The sequence below is a fragment of the Notechis scutatus genome, chromosome Z, assembly GCF_049901735.1.
Source record: "Notechis scutatus isolate UNSWTSFEM ecotype Mainland chromosome Z, rNotScu1.2, whole genome shotgun sequence".
Classification (NCBI taxonomy): Eukaryota; Metazoa; Chordata; class Lepidosauria; order Squamata; family Elapidae; genus Notechis; species Notechis scutatus.
Window position 1 is genome coordinate 90477336 of NC_142025.1, and position 20316 is coordinate 90497651.

Below are 20316 nucleotides of genomic sequence, written 5' to 3' on the forward strand. Positions count from 1 at the left end.
ATACATTTTTTGTTCTTGTTTTTTTTTCTCCTTTAATAAAACGACCTAAAAATCTCACAGATCAGAATTCCACTTACAAACTGAGAAGTTCATATGAAGGACACAATAACATTGGTCACCTCATTAATTTATGCTGGTCTAATACCTTTAAAGAAGGAAGTTTCATTTGGCTATCATGACTAATACATACTGGTCTAGTCACTTTTTATACTGTATACCAAATCCTTTATTTAAAGCCACATAAGCTAATGTCCATTTGTATACTTCAGGGAAATCAATTCCATAAATTGTTTATGCATTGCAAGAGGAAATATTACCATTTGTTTTTTCTCCAGTCCTTCTCGTAATCAAATTAATGTTAAGCAGTGCATGGTTAGAACCATGATTCATCCTGTATAATGTAAAATAATAAAGAAAAGTATCTTAGTCATGCACAGAAAGTTTTCACTCACTGAGCAACACAGTGGTAGGCTATACATGCCAGGGGTTAGAAGGCAGGCATTGACAAGTTGAAGGACTCCAGATATTGTTGAGTTTAGCACCTTTATTATTTTTTAGGAAATAACAAATAATAATATTGCTGAAATGACTATTACCAATATTGAATTCATACCACCATGAGAAACATTTTCAAAAATTCTAAGGAGAAAATGAAACCTGCTGCATGTATATAGATCCTGCATTAATATAGATCCTATATTCATTGTTATTGCTATAATCGTGGGGGGAAAAACCCATAAGAAGACAAACTTTCAGTGAGCAACATGTCACATTACTGAGAAGGAAAAACGTGGATTGTCAAAGACTATTTGTAAAGTGTTTGGGCAAGTGAAAATTAATGAGGACTCAAAGCTTGATTCAGAACAACACCCAATATTAGAGACTTGAAGTAAGAGAGGAAGAAAGTTCTATAACGCTATGTATGTAGTAAGTACTGTTAGATTGCATGTAAAACATCAAGGTGTGCAAAAATTAAACCCTATTTTGCAATAACAGTCTGTAAATTAAGCCTTTTTGCAGACATTAGCTTAGAATGGCTTCTTGAATGCAGGAATACTTGAACGTTTGGAATGGTTCATAAGAGGGGGAAAGGAAGGACTGATTGATGAAATTTACATATTTTTTTCTATTCTTAAGGACTAGTAATTGATATTTAATTGGAAGCTAAGAATCTCTGGATGTTAATATGCACCAAGTTGGCTTGCCTACTCTTTCAAATATACAGCTCTAATTATTATAATCTGGGATATACTAATTTTTTGTCAAATGGCACATTTCCCAGGTAGAGACTTAGATAGATGCCAGCTTAAGGGAAAAAAGTAGCATTTGTTAAAACTTAATTACAAGAACAAGCAAGCAACATAAATAGCCAGAGTAGAACTGTACTTTTGGATGATGCTTCATCATTTGGATGATGCCTTCATCATATTAGCATACTTCAAGTTTCAGTGGGAAAGGGGGTAAGATGAATTCACAGAAAATGAATTCCATCTTCAAAGAAAAAGATTACTAGTTTTCCCAGGAAGCCAATTTTTCAAATATGTCATCCCCGCTTGACAAGCTGAGATGGATTTTTCATCTGTCAGTATTTCACATCAAATGAGCATTCTTGATTCTTGAAACCTGATATTTCTGCCACTTCTATTCCTGGTTTTCACCATGAGGTTAGGCTTGTTGCTTCTTTCTATTATGAATATGGCACATTCTGTGTGTTTCTTCTGTGCCTCATTTTCATGCTCCAGCTTTTTCCTATTCTATTCCAGTGGTTAAGAAAGAGCTTATTGCCTCTTCTTCTTTCCTTCAGTCCACTCCAGCATTCTGAAGTATTCATCCTGATGGTCCATCAGAGAACGGTGATGGATTTTCAGCATTACTTTTCAAAACACATTACAGATATTCATTGGTGTAGATGGTCTGGCAATGTGAGTAATAAAAATGCTTCTTATCTTGGTAGAAAAGTAGATGGGTTCCTCTATGACTGATAAAGCTTCACACACACAAACACACACGTACAGAAGAGAAATACCTGGGTTATAGCTGCATTAAAAATGGAGTCCACTGTTAACTTGTATCATCTTTTTAACAATTCTTGCATATCTTGCTACTTTTTTCCCCTTCTGGGAAAATACGTCTATTTCCTAAACCCTAAGAAAGAAATATTAAGATTCACTATAGAACTATAATTGACTGGGGGAAAATATGTTTCTTAAATCCTATAGGATCCATGTGTTGACAATCATATATATTTACACCACTGGAATGTTTGGCCATGTGCAATTAATGTATGTATGTATATATATATATATATATATATATATATATATATATATATATATATATATATATATATATATATATATATATACTATAATTATATAGCTATATGGATATCTTCCTCCAGATTCTGATATCCAATGTTTGTGTGTGTGTGTGGGAATTGGTTCCTCATTTGCCTAGTGGCAGCAGCAGCTCGGTGCTCAAACAGGCATCTGGACTTCATCATAGACATCTTGGCCTTCTGTCTCATCAAAAGTCAGCTCAGTATCCTCAGCATCCAACTGGAAGAGAAATACATTTAGAAGCTACAGTAAGTGTGGCTAAGAAAACAGAGTGCTGTACTTAAACTTTGAAACTCTTGATTTTTTTTTTTCATTTGTCAAGGATTAAGTAGTTTCAAATAGTCATTACATATGAAGCCGGCTTATATAGAATCAGATGATTAATAAGCTTATTCATAATAATTAATAAGTTAGCTAGTACTATTTACTTCATTGGTGTGCAATCTTTAGCACTACATTTGTAAAAGCTGCTTTCTCCAAGCCTTGGATTTGCTTTCAGTGGCTCTCCAAAAGTGACCAACAAAGTCCAATATTCAATAAAACACTGAAAAATGAAATGAAGAATATCAACTATATGGGAAACAGCTGTGATAACTGCAGTTAATTATATTTTACTTTTAATTAATTTTAAATCAATGAAATCTAATTTAGATTTGATACTGTCTTCACCCATTTCATTCTGGCTCTATCTACTTTGAAAAATATTGCTTCTAACATTCCACCTAATGATTAAATATAGAACTAGAGATTAAAAAATGGCAACTCTCCAAGGCCGAAAGGCAGAGGTATCTATCTATCTCAACCCCTCTGTTGAGTTCCTTTTAAACTGGAGAAATTAGGACTGAATTTCAAAACACATGATTTTCTGCTGAGCATTTAGATCATGATGGAAAATATATTCAAGTGGACACTAAGAGGTGACAGCAACTTAATGGCACATATAATGGTGCTCATTATCACTTTCAAAGCCCTACATGGCTTGGGACTAGATTATTTGAAGGGGCTGTCTTTTCCCAGTCATATCTACCCACCCCAACAGAGGCAGGGAATGTTATGGATCCCCTCTCCCAAGAAGATCCATCTAGCATGACCAAGCAGAAGGGACTTCTCCATGGTGGCTTTTATCCTATGAAACATCATCCCTGCGAAGATAAAATTGGCCCCAACCTTGGCACTCTTTCACAAGGCCTCAAAGATGTGGCTTTGCCAATGGCTGTGGTAACCTCTGGAACCCATCAAATGGTTCATTTGATTGTTGTTATTGGAGAGTGGGAAGTTATTACTTTTTATTGTTTTTGTATTGAGCTTTTATCCTTGTAAGCCACTTGGAATCACTGAGAGTGAATTGGGCAGCCATATATATTTTCTTAAATAAATAAATAAACAAACAATGTTGTTATTTCACCAATTCATATATATTCAACTCTTCTATATGGTTCCTTATCCTTACGTTGTGCGGCATCCTCATTATTAGTGGTGAACTGAAGTGCACAGAAATTCATTGATAAATTCCTTTTTGTGCTAAATAACCACAGACTAAAACAATGCAAATTCTTTGTGTTCTCTCAGATATATCAAATTTTGAATCCAGACACAAAAGGAACTTTGGGCCCAATCTAAGTCTGAGCTGCCAGATATGGACATGAGTATGTTTCCTCAATCATGCCATTCCACCATGATTAACAAAAGCAGTGAGTGCTTTACATGTACTACGTCGTAATTTGGGGGAAACTGAGGGCATAATCTTATAGACAATTTTGCTAGACATTAAAATTTAATAAAATTTAAAGGAGACACAAACAGTGACAGATAATGCTAACAGAACACCCAAGCATATGAACATGCTGCTAGTAGCCCTGTTCTAATAGAGAAAATACTACTGTAGGAGAACATTATGAATTGTGGAAACTATAGCAGCATAGGAGAAGATTATTTTTTTATATTGCAGCACCATCACCACAACAGCCAGTAATATAGCTTCACATTATACATGAAACATTTTTTCACCAAGTTCAGTAGGAGGGAAAAGCATGATGACCTCTGCTTCGAATATACCTCATAGGAAAAAGATTCATTCACCTTGCATTATATCCACACAGAAAGACAGGCTGTTCTTGGCTTTCTCATTCATACACATCTATAAGCATCCAAGGTAAGAGGTTGGGCGGGCCAACACATAAATCGGTTGGTCTTGTACTTCAGCGCTCTTTCTCAGGGATAGAAAAATCTATTCCACCTGGGCATTAACAGTGAACAAGGTGTATGTGGCTACACCTCATGAGATTGTCCTCTAACTTGCATGCTTTGACAAGTTATTCTTATTGGCGCCATGGAAATTATTGGTGTCATGAAACCTTCTGGGATGACTCCAAGAGAAGCTGCGTGAAACTGTCCATCTCAGATGCTATTTTTTTTTAAAAAAAACATTGACTATATCATAAGTGCTAAATTGAGAGACAGCACATGCACACTAGTGACGCTTCTTACATGTTTCTGCAGCCTTTTTTTCTTAGAAAAACTCTGCCCTGCCCCTGATCATTCTTTTTATCCAAAAATGTGGCCAATTCCCTGTTAAAGCTCTTCACATTGGTGGCTGTGACTACATTTCATGGAAAGAAATTGCAAACTTTAAATTTAAAGAACTGAATGTAGACATATTTCTCTTGAGCCCACCATCAACTGCTTTGGGCAGGCCTGCATTTCAGAAGTTTTGAGGAAATAATCTGGGATATATTGCTATATTAATTGTAGGAGCACAGAGTACTCTTTTCTGGATGTGGGTATGGCTTCTTTCAGGAAAGTCATTATTGACCTGCAGGTTATACCACTCAAAACTGCACTTTAAGATGGGCAGCCACACAAATCTTTTAAACAAAGAAATAATTAAATATGTACATAAGTATCCCATCAGAAGTTCCCATTGCTGAGGGAGAAGAGAGAGCACAACAATACTTACACACTTGAGCTCAATGTCTGTGAAAATGACAGGGAGCAAGAAGTATCGAAGAGGGACAGTCAGAATGAGTATAAACGGTAAGGCAAGAGAGGCTGGGCTGGTTTTCACTCCCCACAGCAATCCTAGGCAGAGAATCTGGGTGAGGGTGAATATGTGCATATGCCAGGTCTTTACCTTTGGGAAGAAAAGAAACAGGAACAGTTGGCAACATTAGCAACTCTTTCCTTCAACTTCTGGCCAGAATCAATATTTGCCTGGCAATGGCATTTAATTGATACATGGGTTAGTATATATGTATGAAAAGCACACTGTGCAAATACGTATTTTTTTCTTGTTGCAATGTTTAAGTCCAGCCATTGAGATTTGTTAACCATAGTACATGACACAAAATTATGTGAAAATACTTGTTATTTTATGTTTTAAGCGTTTTTATATTCTTAGTACTGTAAGCCACCCATAGACACTGACTTTGATGGATGGTTGCAGAAGTGGAATAACTATTTAGTAAAGTAAAGTGCAGCCACCAAAATTTCAACTGCAAGGATAGCACAAATTATGGCTAAATCAGGTATGTGAATTTAGCCATTATGGGCTATGGCTTAATGTAGGTTTGAACTTAACAATTGCAGTTTTTCAACAGGCTAGGCTTAAAACTAGGCATACCTCTCTATGAATCATGATCAAATAACCAAAAGCATTAATCTGTTGAACTCTGGCCCTCACATGCCTCCAAGATCTCATGCAGAGGCCTTTCCCAGGCCTGCTACTGTAATGAGAGAAATTCTGGCAGGGGTTTTACTTAAAAATTCTGCTTCCATAATACTCCAGTCATAGCTCTCTAAATTGGAAGACAGATATGCTTAAGCTTTGATAAAAGAATCTGTGATGCTTCTGATCAAGCTTTCATTTGGTGTTGTAAATTGCCTAGAATCACTTAGGTGAGATGGATAGTGTGGAAATGTAATAAACAAACAAATAAATACTTCAATGAAATAGGTAAACAAAGCTCAGAAAGAAGTATATATTTCCATTACATCTTTGACTTGTCTGTAGACACTTCCACATGGCACTGTTCCACTCTCCCAACCCCTCCCATGATTTGAACTTGGCTATATAATCATTTTAATGCTTGCCAATTTATTTGCAACACTGAGTACAAGAAAGAAATTTCAACTTCAAGCCATCCAGTAGCAGAGGGCAAAAAACCTTTGATTGCTGCTTTGCTCCTTGCCCTACAGCTGTTCCTGGAACGATCAAAATCTATACCACATAAAAAATAGAGCAGTGAATAAATTGCTTCTCTAGTCTCAGGTTTTCTAGCCAAGCTCTTTTTCCAGTAGCTATAATCATGGTTATAAGGTTGTAGTGTAAACCCTCATGTATGGGCATTGGAAGTCAGAGCTATAAGCTCAGAATGAAGCAAGAATTTTGATGTGGACTGTTTATATAAGCAGGGGGAATCAGCACAAATAGGGATTTGCTATTTACAAGGGTAGAAAAACTACCTAGAAACTGATAAGAAAGATCAAAATCTAGTTTACTGATATGACCATGAAATTTGATTTCAGATGGGAAGTGATAGGATAAAACGAGAGTTCCTGTAAATTGGAAAATGATTCGCCTTCAAATTTTGCAGAATCCCAACATTACAAATTGTAAAACAGTTTTCCATTTGTACTACAGCAAATGCAGAAGAAGATGAGCTTGGTTTCCCAAGAAGATAGAAGTAATATTAGCACTATGTGGAAGTCATAAACAAGATCAGGGACTAATATTTAGGCAGCAAACTTCTTGAACCATAGATTTATCTGTTTTCCCCACTTCAGCAATTTTCAAGGAAAATGTAGGAGTTATGCCTTCAAAGCTTACTTTTGTAACATAAGGCACATCTGGATGGTATTTGGGTGGCTTCAGCATGAGAAGAATGCGGTCATATAGCTGAATGCCATTGAGAGATGTCACCCCCATGTAGAGAAAGATACCAAAGAGTACTGCAAGTGGAATCAGCTTCAAGATGGGTTCCATGAGTATGGACAGGCCTGTAGATAAGCAAAAGACAATGTTGTGGACTAAAGAGATTTAATTTTAAAATTGTAATGTAATTAAAGATTATACAATGCACACGGATCATCCCATTGGAATGGAACAATTGTAACATTCTCCTTCCCAATCAGAAGAGATAAGGAAAGTAAACTTGCCTACCATTCTTCTTACTCATATCGGTTGGGGACCAGAAGATATTCTCAAGTGGAGCACAAAGTCAATGGTCAGTCTTCCTAATGACTAGGCTCCAGTTTTGGTTTATCAAAGGTATATATTTCCCCTGAATGTGAGAGCTGTCTTTTTTGCATATTGGGTTAAGCAATTTCTACATCCAGCTATAAAAATGATCACAACTTCTTGTAACAACAGTAGGAACAGGTAAATTGGATATAATAGGAAAAAGGAATTTCTCAAAGCTCATATATTTATAACAGATAACAGATCATCAGAGTTGGAAGGGACCTTGTAGGTCATCTAGTCCAACCCCCTCCCCAAGCAGGAGACCCTATACCATTTCTGACAAATGGCAGTCCAATCTCTTCTTGAAAGTCTCAAGTGATGGCGCTCCCACAATTTCCGAGGGCAAGCTGTTCGATTGGTTGATTGTTCTCACTGTCAGAAAGTTTCTCCTTATTTCCAGGTTAAATCTCTCCTTATTTAGTTTCCATCCATTATTCCTTGTCTGGCCTTTGGGTGTTTTAGAAAATAGCTTGACCCCCTCCTCTCTGTGGCAGCCCCTCAAATATTGGAACACTGCTATCATGTCTCTCCTGATCCTTCTCTTCACTAGACTAGCCATGCCCAGTTCCTGTGACCATTCTTGATATGTTTTAGTCTCCAGTCCCCTAATCATCCTGGTTGTTCTTCTCTATACTTTTTCTAGAGTCTCAACATCTTTTTATAGTATGGTAATCAAAACTAAGTGTGGTCTTACTAAGGCTTTATAGAGTGGTATTAGTACCTCACTTGATCTTGATTGTATCCCTCTGTTAATGCAACTTAGGATTGCATTAGCTTTTTTGGCTGTTGCTGCACACTGCTAGCTCATATTTCGCTGGTTGTCCACTAAGATTCCAAGATCCCTCTCAAAGTTACTGCTATTAAACCTGGTTTCACCCAGGCCTTTCTTTTCTCTACACTGAATTTCATTTAGTTAAATATGGTCCAGTGTTCTAGTCTGTCAAGATCCATCTTGATCTTGAGCCTATCTTCTTGAATATTAGCTATTCCTGCCAGCTTAGTATCATCTGCAAATTTGGTAAGTTCCCCTTTTATTCCCTCATCTATGTCGTTAATGAAGATATTGAAGAGTACTGGGCTAAGATGGAACCTTGTGGCACCTCACTGCTTACTTCCCTCCATGTAGACATAGACCCATTAATGACTACTTGTTGAGTACTGTTTCTCAGCCATTTGCGAATCCATCTGGTGGTGATGCTATGCATTCCACTTTTTTCTAGCTTACCAAAGAGTAGATTGTGGTCTACTTTGTCGAATGCCATGCTGAAATCTAAGTATATTATATCCACAATATTTCTCTGGTCTACTAATTTAGTCACTATGTTGAAGAATAAGATTGGTTTGGCATGATCTGTTTTTAACAAACCCATGCTGACTGCTATATTACTTCTTGTTTCTAGATGTTGGCACATCGGTTTTTTATTATCTTTTTCAGTATCTTCCCGGGTATTGATGTTAGGCTGATAGGTATATAGTTTCCTGGGTCTGTTTTTTTCCCCTTTTTTGAAGATGGGAACCACAACAGCTCTTTTCCAGCCCTCTAGTAGTTCCTTGGTGGTCCAGGATTTTTGAAAGATATGGTGCAGTGGTTCTGAGATGACCTCTGCCAGCTCCTTTAAAACTCTGGAATGTAATCTGTCAGGCCCCGGTGATTGTGTTCATCAAGATCAGACAGGTGTTCTCGTACTATTTCTTTTGCTTATTTTAACTTTTATTTCTGGTCTGTCTATTACAGTTATGTTTTTGGTGGGTTGAGCTATAGTTTGTTTTGTGTGAAGACGGATGCAAATAATGAGTTAAGCAGCTCTGCTTTCTCTCTGTGGCCTGTTACTTCCTTGCCATTTTCTCTCTTTAGTGAACCAACTGTTTCCTTGATTTTTTTTCTTGTTATTTATATGTTGGAAGAAACTTTTTTTTTTATTATTTTTGACTTTTGTTGCAAGTCTTTGTTTGTTCTGAGCCTTTGCTTTCCTGACTTCGTCTTTGCAGATTCTGGCTATCTGCTGATATTCTGCCTTAGCTGTATGTCCTTCTTTCCATTTTTTGTAGTTGTCCTTTTTTTTCTTTCAATTTGCCAGAGAGATCTTTGAGCAGCCATGCTGGTTTCTTCTTGGATTTCTTGTTTTTTTTGTTTTCTCAGTGGTATTGTGCTGGTCTGGGCTTCTATAACTTTGATATAGTTCAATATATACACTGCAACTAAGCCTTAAAATAATGCAAAGGAGGTTCAATTCTTATTACAGGTAATCCTCGACTTACGACCACAACTGAGCCCAAAATGTCTGTTGCTAAGCAAGACAGTTGTTAAGAGAGTTTTGCCCCATTTGACAACAACCTTTCTTGCCACAGTTAAGTAAATCACTACAGTGTTAAGTTAGTAACACAGTTGATAAATGAATCTGATTTCCTTTCCTTGACTTTGCTTATCAGAAGCTTGCAAAAGGTAATCATATAATCCTGGGATATTGTACTGCAATTGTCATAAATACATGCCAATTGCTAAGAGACTGAATTTTGATCACATGACCTTATATGAGAATGTGAAAAAATGTTCATAAGTCACATTTTCAATGCTGTTGTAACTTTGAACAGTCTCTAAACAAATGATTGTAAGTCAAGGACTACCTGTATCTACATTTACCATCTACTGTTTACTTTTTTTAAAAGGCACATCATTTATTCTTTAACATGAACAAGTAGGTTGTTTTAAGCTAATCCTTTGACAATCATTCAATGTGTTGGTGGTTACCTTTAAAGTCTTATATACCATAGGATAAGATTACTTCAGGAACTGCCTTCTCCCAAGAATCTTTGCTCAACCCATATGCTCTGTCAGTGACGGTTCTTTGTTTGAAATCTTGTCATCTTATGGGATCCTAAGAAAAGTGCCTTTTTTGTGATTGCCCCTACTGCATGGAATCATTTCCCACTAGCACAAATACACAATAGGCCCCAACTCTGGTTGCCTTTAGGAAAGTCCATAAGATCTGGCACTTTCCTCAGTCACTGGGGCTGGGTGAGTGGGAGTCCCTCTTGTAGCTGTTTTGTTGTGTGCTTGGTTGCCATATTACATTTACATTTTATATTGTGGTAGAATGTAGATGGTTTTCAGTTTTTTTTTAAAATTATTGCTTGGTTATGTTGCATGCTGATCAGAGTCACACTGGCTGAGTTGGACAGTCTTATAAAACTTGAAATAAATAAAAATAAATACAATCAATGGAATCTTTTGCAGAAGAACTCACCCACAAGAATAGCGACCAGGAAGCCAGTAACCCTCTGTTCCTTGACCTCCTGGATGCAGGCCTTTTCTCCTGGAAGGGTAGTCTTGGACATAACTGTCAGAGCATTAGCATGCGTGACAGTCCTCACTGTGGTGGCACTCAGCCAGGGCATACCCAAAAGTGGTGCAATACCTCCCATTCCAACAATAAGAAGGAGATCGAGATGGAAACCTGAACCCTTCACCATCTTCCTCTCAGGTTTGCTTACAATCAGCCTGAAGCAGCAGCAAAATAAAAACAGAATATTTATTTATTATTTTAATATTGTGTTATAAATCTGACATCAGGATTTACCAAAAAATCTTTGTCAAACTTGTACATGCATATTTTATACTGGAGTTGATATGAAATCAATGTAAAGTTGGAACCACATAATCACTCATTTCTTTTCTAAATCCAGTAGGCATTTCTTTCATCCTGACTTCCTCCCCCACCCCTGCCCCCCCTTTTTTAATCTACTGCATACCCTTTTGACATACTCCATTCTTGGGTCAATTATTTTATCATTTTATCCCATCTTTTTCATCTTTCCCCCATTTCTTACGTGGTGATCTGTGTCTCCAAGAAGATGAGAATGAAAACCAGGAGAGCTGGCACAAGTGAAGCAAACATCATCCACTTGGGGAATTCATTTCCTAATGGATGGATAAACCAATCCCGCTTTTCAGGATTGGAGACTTGAAGGCCTTTGGGAACTTTCAATTTCTAGGAAAAGCAAGAGAAGTAGAGAAAAATCAATGGATTCTAGAACTGTTAGTATCTTGCTCATCCGGATGTGGAAAACAGGATCATTATAGTCATTTAACATAATAAATATTTTCCCTTCAGATATGGATGCCAAGGGGGAAGATTGGATAGGCTTTGTGAATTTGTTTTTGATTTTCCATTCACTACAAGATCTCTGATGCAGTATAAGAATTTTTCCATTGTCAATGTTGAAATCAGATTCAATGGCAATTGCAGCTAACTTCTATATATGGAATAGTGGGCAGATTGTCATTCTATTATTTTATTGTAAGTCTCTTAGCAAACCCTCTTGAACAACAATCAAATTAACCATTCAAAGAGGACGATTGTGTATGAGCACCTTACTTCCCTTTTGCATGGAAAGGGCATTAAGCCCCAAACTGTTAAACTAGAAACAAAAGAAGTAGGGGGAAGGAGCTGCATTAAGAAATAAAAGAATTATTACCTGAGTGTAGGTATCTTTAATAAGATTGTCTGCCAATGTCATGATAAGGATGGCAATGGGGACACCAAAGTCACCAATCACCCGACGAAGCTGTCAAAAAATAAGTGCGTTAACAGGGCAGTAATGATTGGGGGATAGAGTGGGTTGATGTATCAGAAGTAGAGAAGAGATTCTCAGTCTCTAGATTGCTTTTCCACACTAGCATTTGAAAGAAAAGATAATAATGCATTGGAAAGTCTACTCTAAAATCCAAATCATGGTCTTCTTTATTTTTATGCATAGTAAGAACAGGGGACTTTTAAAAACTGTTCTTAGAGGAAATTTCCCCATCAGCAGCTGGTAGAACTTTCACAATGTCACTCAGCCATCACTGTAAAGTCTATCCTCATTTCTATTATTTTGGACCAATTATGGTTCAATGACTATAAAGAAATGACCACACACTTAGCTATTCATGCAGGATTGAAATACTTGGTCCTTCAAATATTGTTCTCCCAGCAGCCCCAGCAATTGTGGGCAATTGTCAGAGATCTGCAAATTATAATTCAGCTTTACCTCAAACTTCCTGTATGAGTGCTAATATATTATTTTTTAAAACCTAAATGTTGGAACAGACAACTGTACATTGGGGAAGGAAATACAATTGTAATCTTATAATATTATATTGGGACTTTCATCTGAAATATATCAAGAATAAATTGTGCAAATTTATGTTCATTTTGCTACTTGTCAATATATGCACTATATAAAAAAAATGGCACATTTCTCTTGCAGCGCAATACGTTCTGGGTGGATTTATACAAAAGTTCCGTTTTAACTGAGATCTGCAAATTATAATTCAGCTTTACCTCAAACTTCCTGTATGAGTGCTAATGTATTATTTTTTAAAACCTAAATGTTGGAACAGACAACTGTACATTGGGGAAGGAAATACAATTGTAATCTTATAATATTATATTGGGACTTTCATCTGAAATATATCAAGAATAAATTGTGCAAATTTATGTTCATTTTGCTACTTGTCAATATATGCACTATATAAAAAAAATGGCACATTTCTCTTGCAGCACAATACATTCTGGGTGGATTTATACAAAAGTTCCGTTTTAACTGAGATTGATATTCTGATTAGCAAATATGATAGAATGGTAGTCTTACTGAATTTCATAGAGATTCAGGCTTTTAGTCCATGTCTATCTGCATCTCAATGTATAGCTACATCTATGTCCTTGGAAGTAATCCTTGTGAATTCTATTATATAAAATTGCAATGCTAAACACTATAAGAAAAAAGTTCTATAGGAAACTGAAGTCCCATTTGTTTAAAATCTATATATTTTCTTTTTTTGACTTCTAAGATTTCCCTATAGGCCTGTAATTTTTTTAATCTGCCTTTGTAGATTTACCCATTAGTAGGTAGATTTTTAAACTGAGAGCCTTATGCTCAATCAATATGTTTGTATGTTCATTACAAACCATCCAATCCTGTGGTTGTCCATGTAAATATCAGCTTGAATGTTGTAGAAAAGCAGCTTATTTTTATTTATTCCTGGGAGTCATCCAGAGAAATAACTTTTTATGGCTTATTAAAGCTATCAATTCAATTATTCAATAGCAAGACTATTTGAATTCAATAAGATTTATTTCCAGGTAAGTGGATTTCAGTCTATGTGAATTGCAGCTTCATTGATGATTACTTTGCATTATCTATTATTATATTTGTAACTTAAGCTGATAATTAAAACCTTTCTCCCAGCATCTCACAGCTTCAATTTATAGATACTTGATTCCAATTATAGATGGAACATAGCAGACTAAACTCCTGTAGGCAAGCACAGATTTAAGCTACTTTCTTTCAAAAGGCTAAGTAAAAATTCTATTTCATCCAAGCCCTAAGGACAATTTACCCTGCCAGGGAAAAAGCTGCTGTTTTTGAACTTCCGTAAGAAGAAAGCAATGAAAAATGTTCCTCCCATCAGCACAAGAGAAAGCAGAGCAGTATTTGGTACAGGTTCCCTTGGATCTTCATCTCTGGAAAAAGTGACGTTTTTATACGCTTCTTTCAGAGGGTGCTCTTTAAAAATCTGCAATGGGAAGAAAATAGGCTTGAAAGCTGAGCAAGCAAAAAAAAAACCACAAAGTTTTGTGACAGTAAGATTATCTAGTATGGACTCAACAGCTTATTGCTAAATGTGGCAGGGAAGTTCCTAGCCACCCCTACCTAACATAGTTTTAATGACCCATATGAAAGTGGTAGGTATAATATATAGATTCCACAGATTAGAACAGATCGGGGTTTTGCTGATTTCTACAACATAGTAATAGTCTTAAGCATAACACTGCATTACTGGTATTTCTTAACTAATTTACTGCAACCCACAAATATCTCCCATCTGTTTTCTATCCACCTACAGAGAGATGCGTTGAAATATGCTCCTTTAGCCACTGATCTCCCAAGACTTTTAGGATCTTCTAAAATTGGCAATATGAAATCAAGCTAATTTTGGTAGCTGCCTTCTGTACAAACTGCAGTTTCTGAGAATTTTCAACGGCAAACAATGCAGTTGCGGATTTCTGCTATGAGATTCTCAGAAAGAACTATATGATCCCTGTCTCATAATAGTCACAATTATCTGATGAGTCATTCTCAGAGAAGTGCTTTCACATTTATTCACAAAGATGGTTCTAGAAGTCTATAGTTCAGTACCTTTAATATGTGTAGACTTCAACTTCCAGAATTCCTCAGCCAAAATATTGGTTGAGAATGCATTCTTGCTTAAGAAATCTACACATCTTAAAGCTGTAGAATTTGAGAAACACTTCTGTAGCGTACTGAACACATTTGAGATCAATCACCACTGGGATTAAGATGCAAGAGTATACAGATTCTTGATCTGATGCAGCAGGAATTAAATTCTCATTCCATTAAGGGGATATTTTTCAGAACAGGTTTATGGGATACTACCACAGTGGGTGAGATTTCAGGCTAAATGAGGTTTTAGAAACACATACTTTCTTTTCTGTGATAGAAAAACATTATGAAAAGAATTTATCCTTCCCTGCTCCCTTGCTCTCAATGACTTACATATATATGATGAGAAGGCAAAGTTAGAAAAAAGAAAAACAAAGCATTCCCTTGGTCCTAGTATTTTTTTCTCCCCGTAACATTATTTTTATTAGTCATGTCAAATGAATAAATACATGTTTGTAATTTGTCTGAGTTTTTGCACATTTATCTTGATTTCAATAAGAGGTAGCTAAAATAGGAAACCACACATTAATAAATCATATGTATTTCATTCTTCTTTGAACACATTCTACTTGTGGCAATATGAATGTATTCTTAAATATAAATGAAACCAAATTTCTGTTCTGGAAGTGCATTCAAGTCTTTCTTTCTCTCTTGCCTCTTTCTGTCAAGGGTAGCATGTGGGACACTTGTTTTGAAGACTTTGCAATGAGCCTGACTCATATAAGAATGAATTTCCTGGCAGCTGGCAGTACACAGAATAGCCTGTTATCTATAGTTCCTCCTTTCTCTTATTCTCACTTACAGCTAGTTTAACTATATTTATCCAATTAACTCAATGTTACAGCTTTGCATAATACAGGAAAGCACTAGATAACAACTACACAGGCTAGGTTCTTACTCAGATATGCAGGGCATATAGTTTGCTTCTGTGAAACGGTTAATATCTAACAAAGATTGTGCTTTTTAAAATAAAGATGGAATAGCACCTTATTTATATGTGGGTTTAATAATAAAATAAAAGCAAACAAGCAAAGGAGTTAAGGCAAACTATAAGCAATTACCACTTGTTTTGCTGGCTACTAGCCAATGAGAGATAGCAGCTTGGTGGTGGCAGCAGCAGCATTTGCAGAACCACCAAAAATAATCAAAGCTGCAATGCTATCCCCAAAGGGAAGGCGGGAGTGGGGGCAAAGGAAACAAAGCAACAGGCAAAAGTGGCTATGTGATGATATTTCAGATATTCTTAACAAGATACTCAAAGTCCTGCTTCCACATGCTGGTTTCTTCCTGCGAATTTTGTACAAAGTAAGCTTTGGAATTGTTTGTTTAGAGGGCAGGTATTCCCAGGGACTGTTAACTGCTAATAGGCAGGAAAAAATGGACAAGTGGACAACAAGAAATTACTTCTTGAAGTAGGAAGATTCCCAATATTGATGGGTTTTTTTTATACTGATCTGTTCTTTGTGTAACTGAAGCAGGCAATTGTTATAGCAATTGGGTAATAATTTGTTGTACGGAAGCATACATTGAATTAGTGCATTCAAACATTGCTATACGTGCCTACTTCAGAAATTGAGTGATAAAAACGAGATCTACAATGAAACAAAAACAGTTGATTGTTCTGACAAAGATGGGGTTCATAGTGCTTAGATTCTGAATGTTGATAAACTAATAGCAATATTTTCAGGGCAGAAGATAAGGAACATATCATCTCAGATATAAAAACATTTTCCAGGTATCTGTTTAATTTTTAATGCAGATCTGGGATTATTTCATTTTGAAGCCATAATGTTAACATCTCTTTTCATAAGAATCTAAGACTGTGAAAAAAAAGCTCCAAATCAGGTATTATCTGAGCCAAAAAATTCTTTAAATTTTCCTGATAAGGAGCTGAGGAAAGTGCTAAAACATTAGTATTGAAATGAGAAGAGGAACATTTATGAATCATATTTCCCTGGGATTTCTTGAGCTATCTATCTAAGCTTAATGATTAAATAAGCATGATTTCTATGATATTTACCTTGCCCAGATGCCTCTTCAGATGCATCATCATCTGCTTAAAAATCTTTGAAGGAAATACCCAATGTATAAAGCTATTTTGTGTTTCCTGTCAGTTGCCATCTTTACTTAATCCTTGAGGCTCTTAAGTCTGAGTTAGTATGGCAGGGATTCTATATATATTATACTATCCCAGACTCAAGGCCCCTATTATTAGATGTGAATGAATAGAATTTTGATTTATTTGTGTACCATTCAGGAAAAGAGTGTTGAAGGGAGATATAGAAATCTCTTAATAAATAACACTGTATTTGGGTATAGGGATTTAAGGAACTAAACTAGACATGGAGAGCCTTGAATTCTAGTCCTTCTTTAAACAGAAACAAGTTAGATCAGTCATTTTCTCTCAGTCCTAGAATAGGAAATTAAAAAACACCCCAGAAGACGGTACTGTAGAGAAAAACCATTAGAAAACCACTTTTGAAAATGTTGCCAACAAAACTGCATGAATCTGTCCATATAGTCACCCAAGAATCAAGACTGATTCAAAGAATCATAACAATAATGTTCCTTAAAGCTTGGATAATTTTGCTTTCATCTTCAAATGGAATGTCCATTAAAAACAAACGAAGAAACCCATTGGAGTTGTCTCCTTTAGGCTATTTATTTTAAAAGACCCAATTAACAGCATTCAGAAATAAGAAATTCCTGGCCTTTAATATGTGGCTGACCTAAAAGTTCTAGCAACCGCAACCCTTATTCCTGGTCAGAATGGCTGTGGCTGGTGAAAGGTGTACATTTTGAAAGACATTTATCTCTGGATAGTTGGTGAGCAAAATGAAGCACTGTCCGGACAGCTTGAGTTACAGTAAATAGATGCTAATTTTTCTTCCCTTGACAATCAAAGTCTGTAAAATTAGTGGTCATCTGAGCTTTATGGTCATTTAGCCTGGACTCTGTGCTGTTATGCTTGTGCTATAGAAACTGGACACGTCTATGGCAAGAAAAGGACTGACATATTTGAGAACCATTTGACTTCCACTTTTTATTGGTTTTGTGAAGAAGTTAATCTCTTCTTAGCTTGGAGACGGATTCATTTGATGGCTTTATCAGTTAGATTTCTTTGGAAACTTCATGGCTGAAAGAGTTGTTAATTACATGGGATCTAGAAATACTCTGCATCATTGGGATATTTCATATCTTTACTCCTTTCTTTTCCTTTTTTTCCCCAAGACTGACTAATTTGTCAGAAAAAAGGACCAGGCCTTTTCATAGATATTGAGCTGACATCCTCTCCCTCCACTGGGACTCAGAATGAGAAAATAGATAATCAGGCCAAACAAATCAACAATTCTGACATTTCTCTACTTGGATAGCTTATCCTTGTTTGAAAGAATGGGTGGATTAGATGAGAAAGTTGAAAACTTCAGAGATTTTTGAATTTGGGGGATTTATCTGTTTGTACCCATTTACATATTATACTTTCTATATTATTTGTTTGCAATTTACATTCTATCTTTTTTTTTTTCTTTTTTTTTTTTTTTTAAATAAATTTTATTAAATTTACAATTAAAAACATATCGACATTACATACACAAAAGGAAAAAAACAAAAAAGAATGCCGGTCTTACAAACTGGAAAGAAAAGAGAAGAGGAGATGTAAAAGAAAGAAAGAAACAAAGGAAGAGAAAGAGAAAAAAGAAAAAAAAAGATGCGTTTAAAAACAGACAATATCCTTTTTGACAGTCTACAAGATCCAATTCTCCTACCTTAATTTGAATACACACATCTTATCGATATCTATGCTTAAATTACCCATTGTCCATTAAGCAGTTTATCTCTGGACTAACCAATTATACCAAGAGTTCCAATTATCGTAAAATGTTGAAGCCTCTTTGTTTTTAAGTGCTATAGTTAATTTATCCATTTCTGCACAATCACATATTTTCTGGATGACCATATCTTTTTTTTTTCAAGAGCTATAGATGGAATACATAGGACTTCTTCCTCAAATTTATCCAACAAGATCAACCCTGGAAGATAGATTGGCTGAGAGAATGACCGCCTGAAAATCACCCTTCTAAATTGTGTTTGTTTACTGCAGAAAGATGGTTTACTGCTGCTGCAATTATTAAACAGCAGGCAACAACAATCTGTTTCCCTTCAGGAGAGCAAAGCAGCAGGTAGTATTGGTCCCACTAGCTTCACAGGTTCATTGCAAAACACAGAGAAGCAAAAAAAGGTTCCCCATTTTCTTAGCAACCCTGATACAGACTGATTCAAGTGGGGTGAAAGTGGGGTGGCAAACAGCAGTCTGTTCAGTGCTGACCAACCTGGGCATTGAAGCATACAGCATCTCTGTATGTAAATATTTTATTGCATGCACTTTTTTTCTGATTTTATGGAAATAGTGTCATTAATTCTTGATAGAGACATTACTCAATTCAATTACATAGAGGTACTTTCATACATGACAGATGAGGGAATAGAAGTGGAACTCATCAAATTTGCAGATGACACTAAGCTGGCAGGAATAGCCAACACTCCAGAAGTCAAGCTCATAATCCAAAAAGATCTTGATAGATTTGAACAATAGCCCCTATCCAATAATGTGAAATTTAATGTGAAGGGGGAAAAAAGCAAGGTTTTACATTTAGACAGGAAAAAAACAAAGGCACAAGTACAGAGTAGATGAAACCTGGCTCAAAAACAGTAACTGTGAGAAATACTTTGGAGTCCTACTGGACAATAACTTAAACATGAGCCAGCAGTGAGCAGCAGCAGCCAAAACTAATACAATCTTTGGCTGTATAAACTGAGGCACAGAATAAAAATCACATGAATTATTACTACCACTATATAAATCCTTAGTAAGACCACACCTGGAATACTGCCTCCAGTTTTGGTCACCAATTATAAAAATATAGATTGAGACTTTGGAAAAAGTGCAAAGAAGAGTAACTAACACAATTAAAGGCCTGGAGACAAAAACATATGAAGAATGATTGCAGGATTTGGTGTGGCCAGTCTGGAGAGAAGAACAAGGGGTGACATGATAGTTGCATTCCAGTATTTGAGGGGCTGCCACCAAGAAGGTGAGGTGGTCAACTTATCTTCCAAAGCGCCAGAAAGCAAAACAAGAAAGAGTGGATGGAAACTAATCAAGGAGAGAAACTACCTGGAATTAAAGAGAAACTACCTGGAATTAAAGAGAGTGAGGACAATTAACCAGTGGAACAGCTTGGCTTTAGAAGTTGTGGGAGCTTCATCACTGGAAACTTTCAAAAAGAGATTGGACTGCCATCTGTCAGAAATGGTGTAAGGACTCCTACTTGGGCAGGAGGTTGGACTAGATGACCTGCAAGGTCCCTTCCAACTCCGTTAATCTGATTGATTAATTCTGATAGATCTCATAGTAAAATGACCTCAGCTGCAGTGCAATTGTGGTCTTCAGATCTTTAGACACCCCTGTATTTGCACCATGTGGGACAAATGAGACTTGAAGTAGCTTTA

At 36.2% G+C, this 20316-nt stretch overlaps 1 protein-coding gene across 3 annotated transcripts in view; it reads right to left on the reverse strand.

The window, feature by feature from the left end:
* Positions 1–202: 202 nt before the first annotated feature.
* Positions 203–20316, reverse strand: part of SLC4A1 (solute carrier family 4 member 1 (Diego blood group)) — a 56910-nt gene continuing 36796 nt past the window's right edge. For all 3 annotated transcript variants that reach the window (XM_026679779.2, XM_026679778.2, XM_087947080.1), the window contains 7 exons: positions 13961–14137; positions 12055–12144; positions 11407–11567; positions 10824–11077; positions 7165–7334; positions 5296–5469; positions 203–2558 (listed from right to left, as the gene is read on the reverse strand). In XM_026679779.2, the coding sequence (XP_026535564.1) occupies positions 2478–2558; positions 5296–5469; positions 7165–7334; positions 10824–11077; positions 11407–11567; positions 12055–12144; positions 13961–14137 (1107 nt within the window). In that variant the 3' untranslated portion in view covers positions 203–2477. The remainder of the gene's footprint in view (positions 2559–5295; positions 5470–7164; positions 7335–10823; positions 11078–11406; positions 11568–12054; positions 12145–13960; positions 14138–20316) is intronic.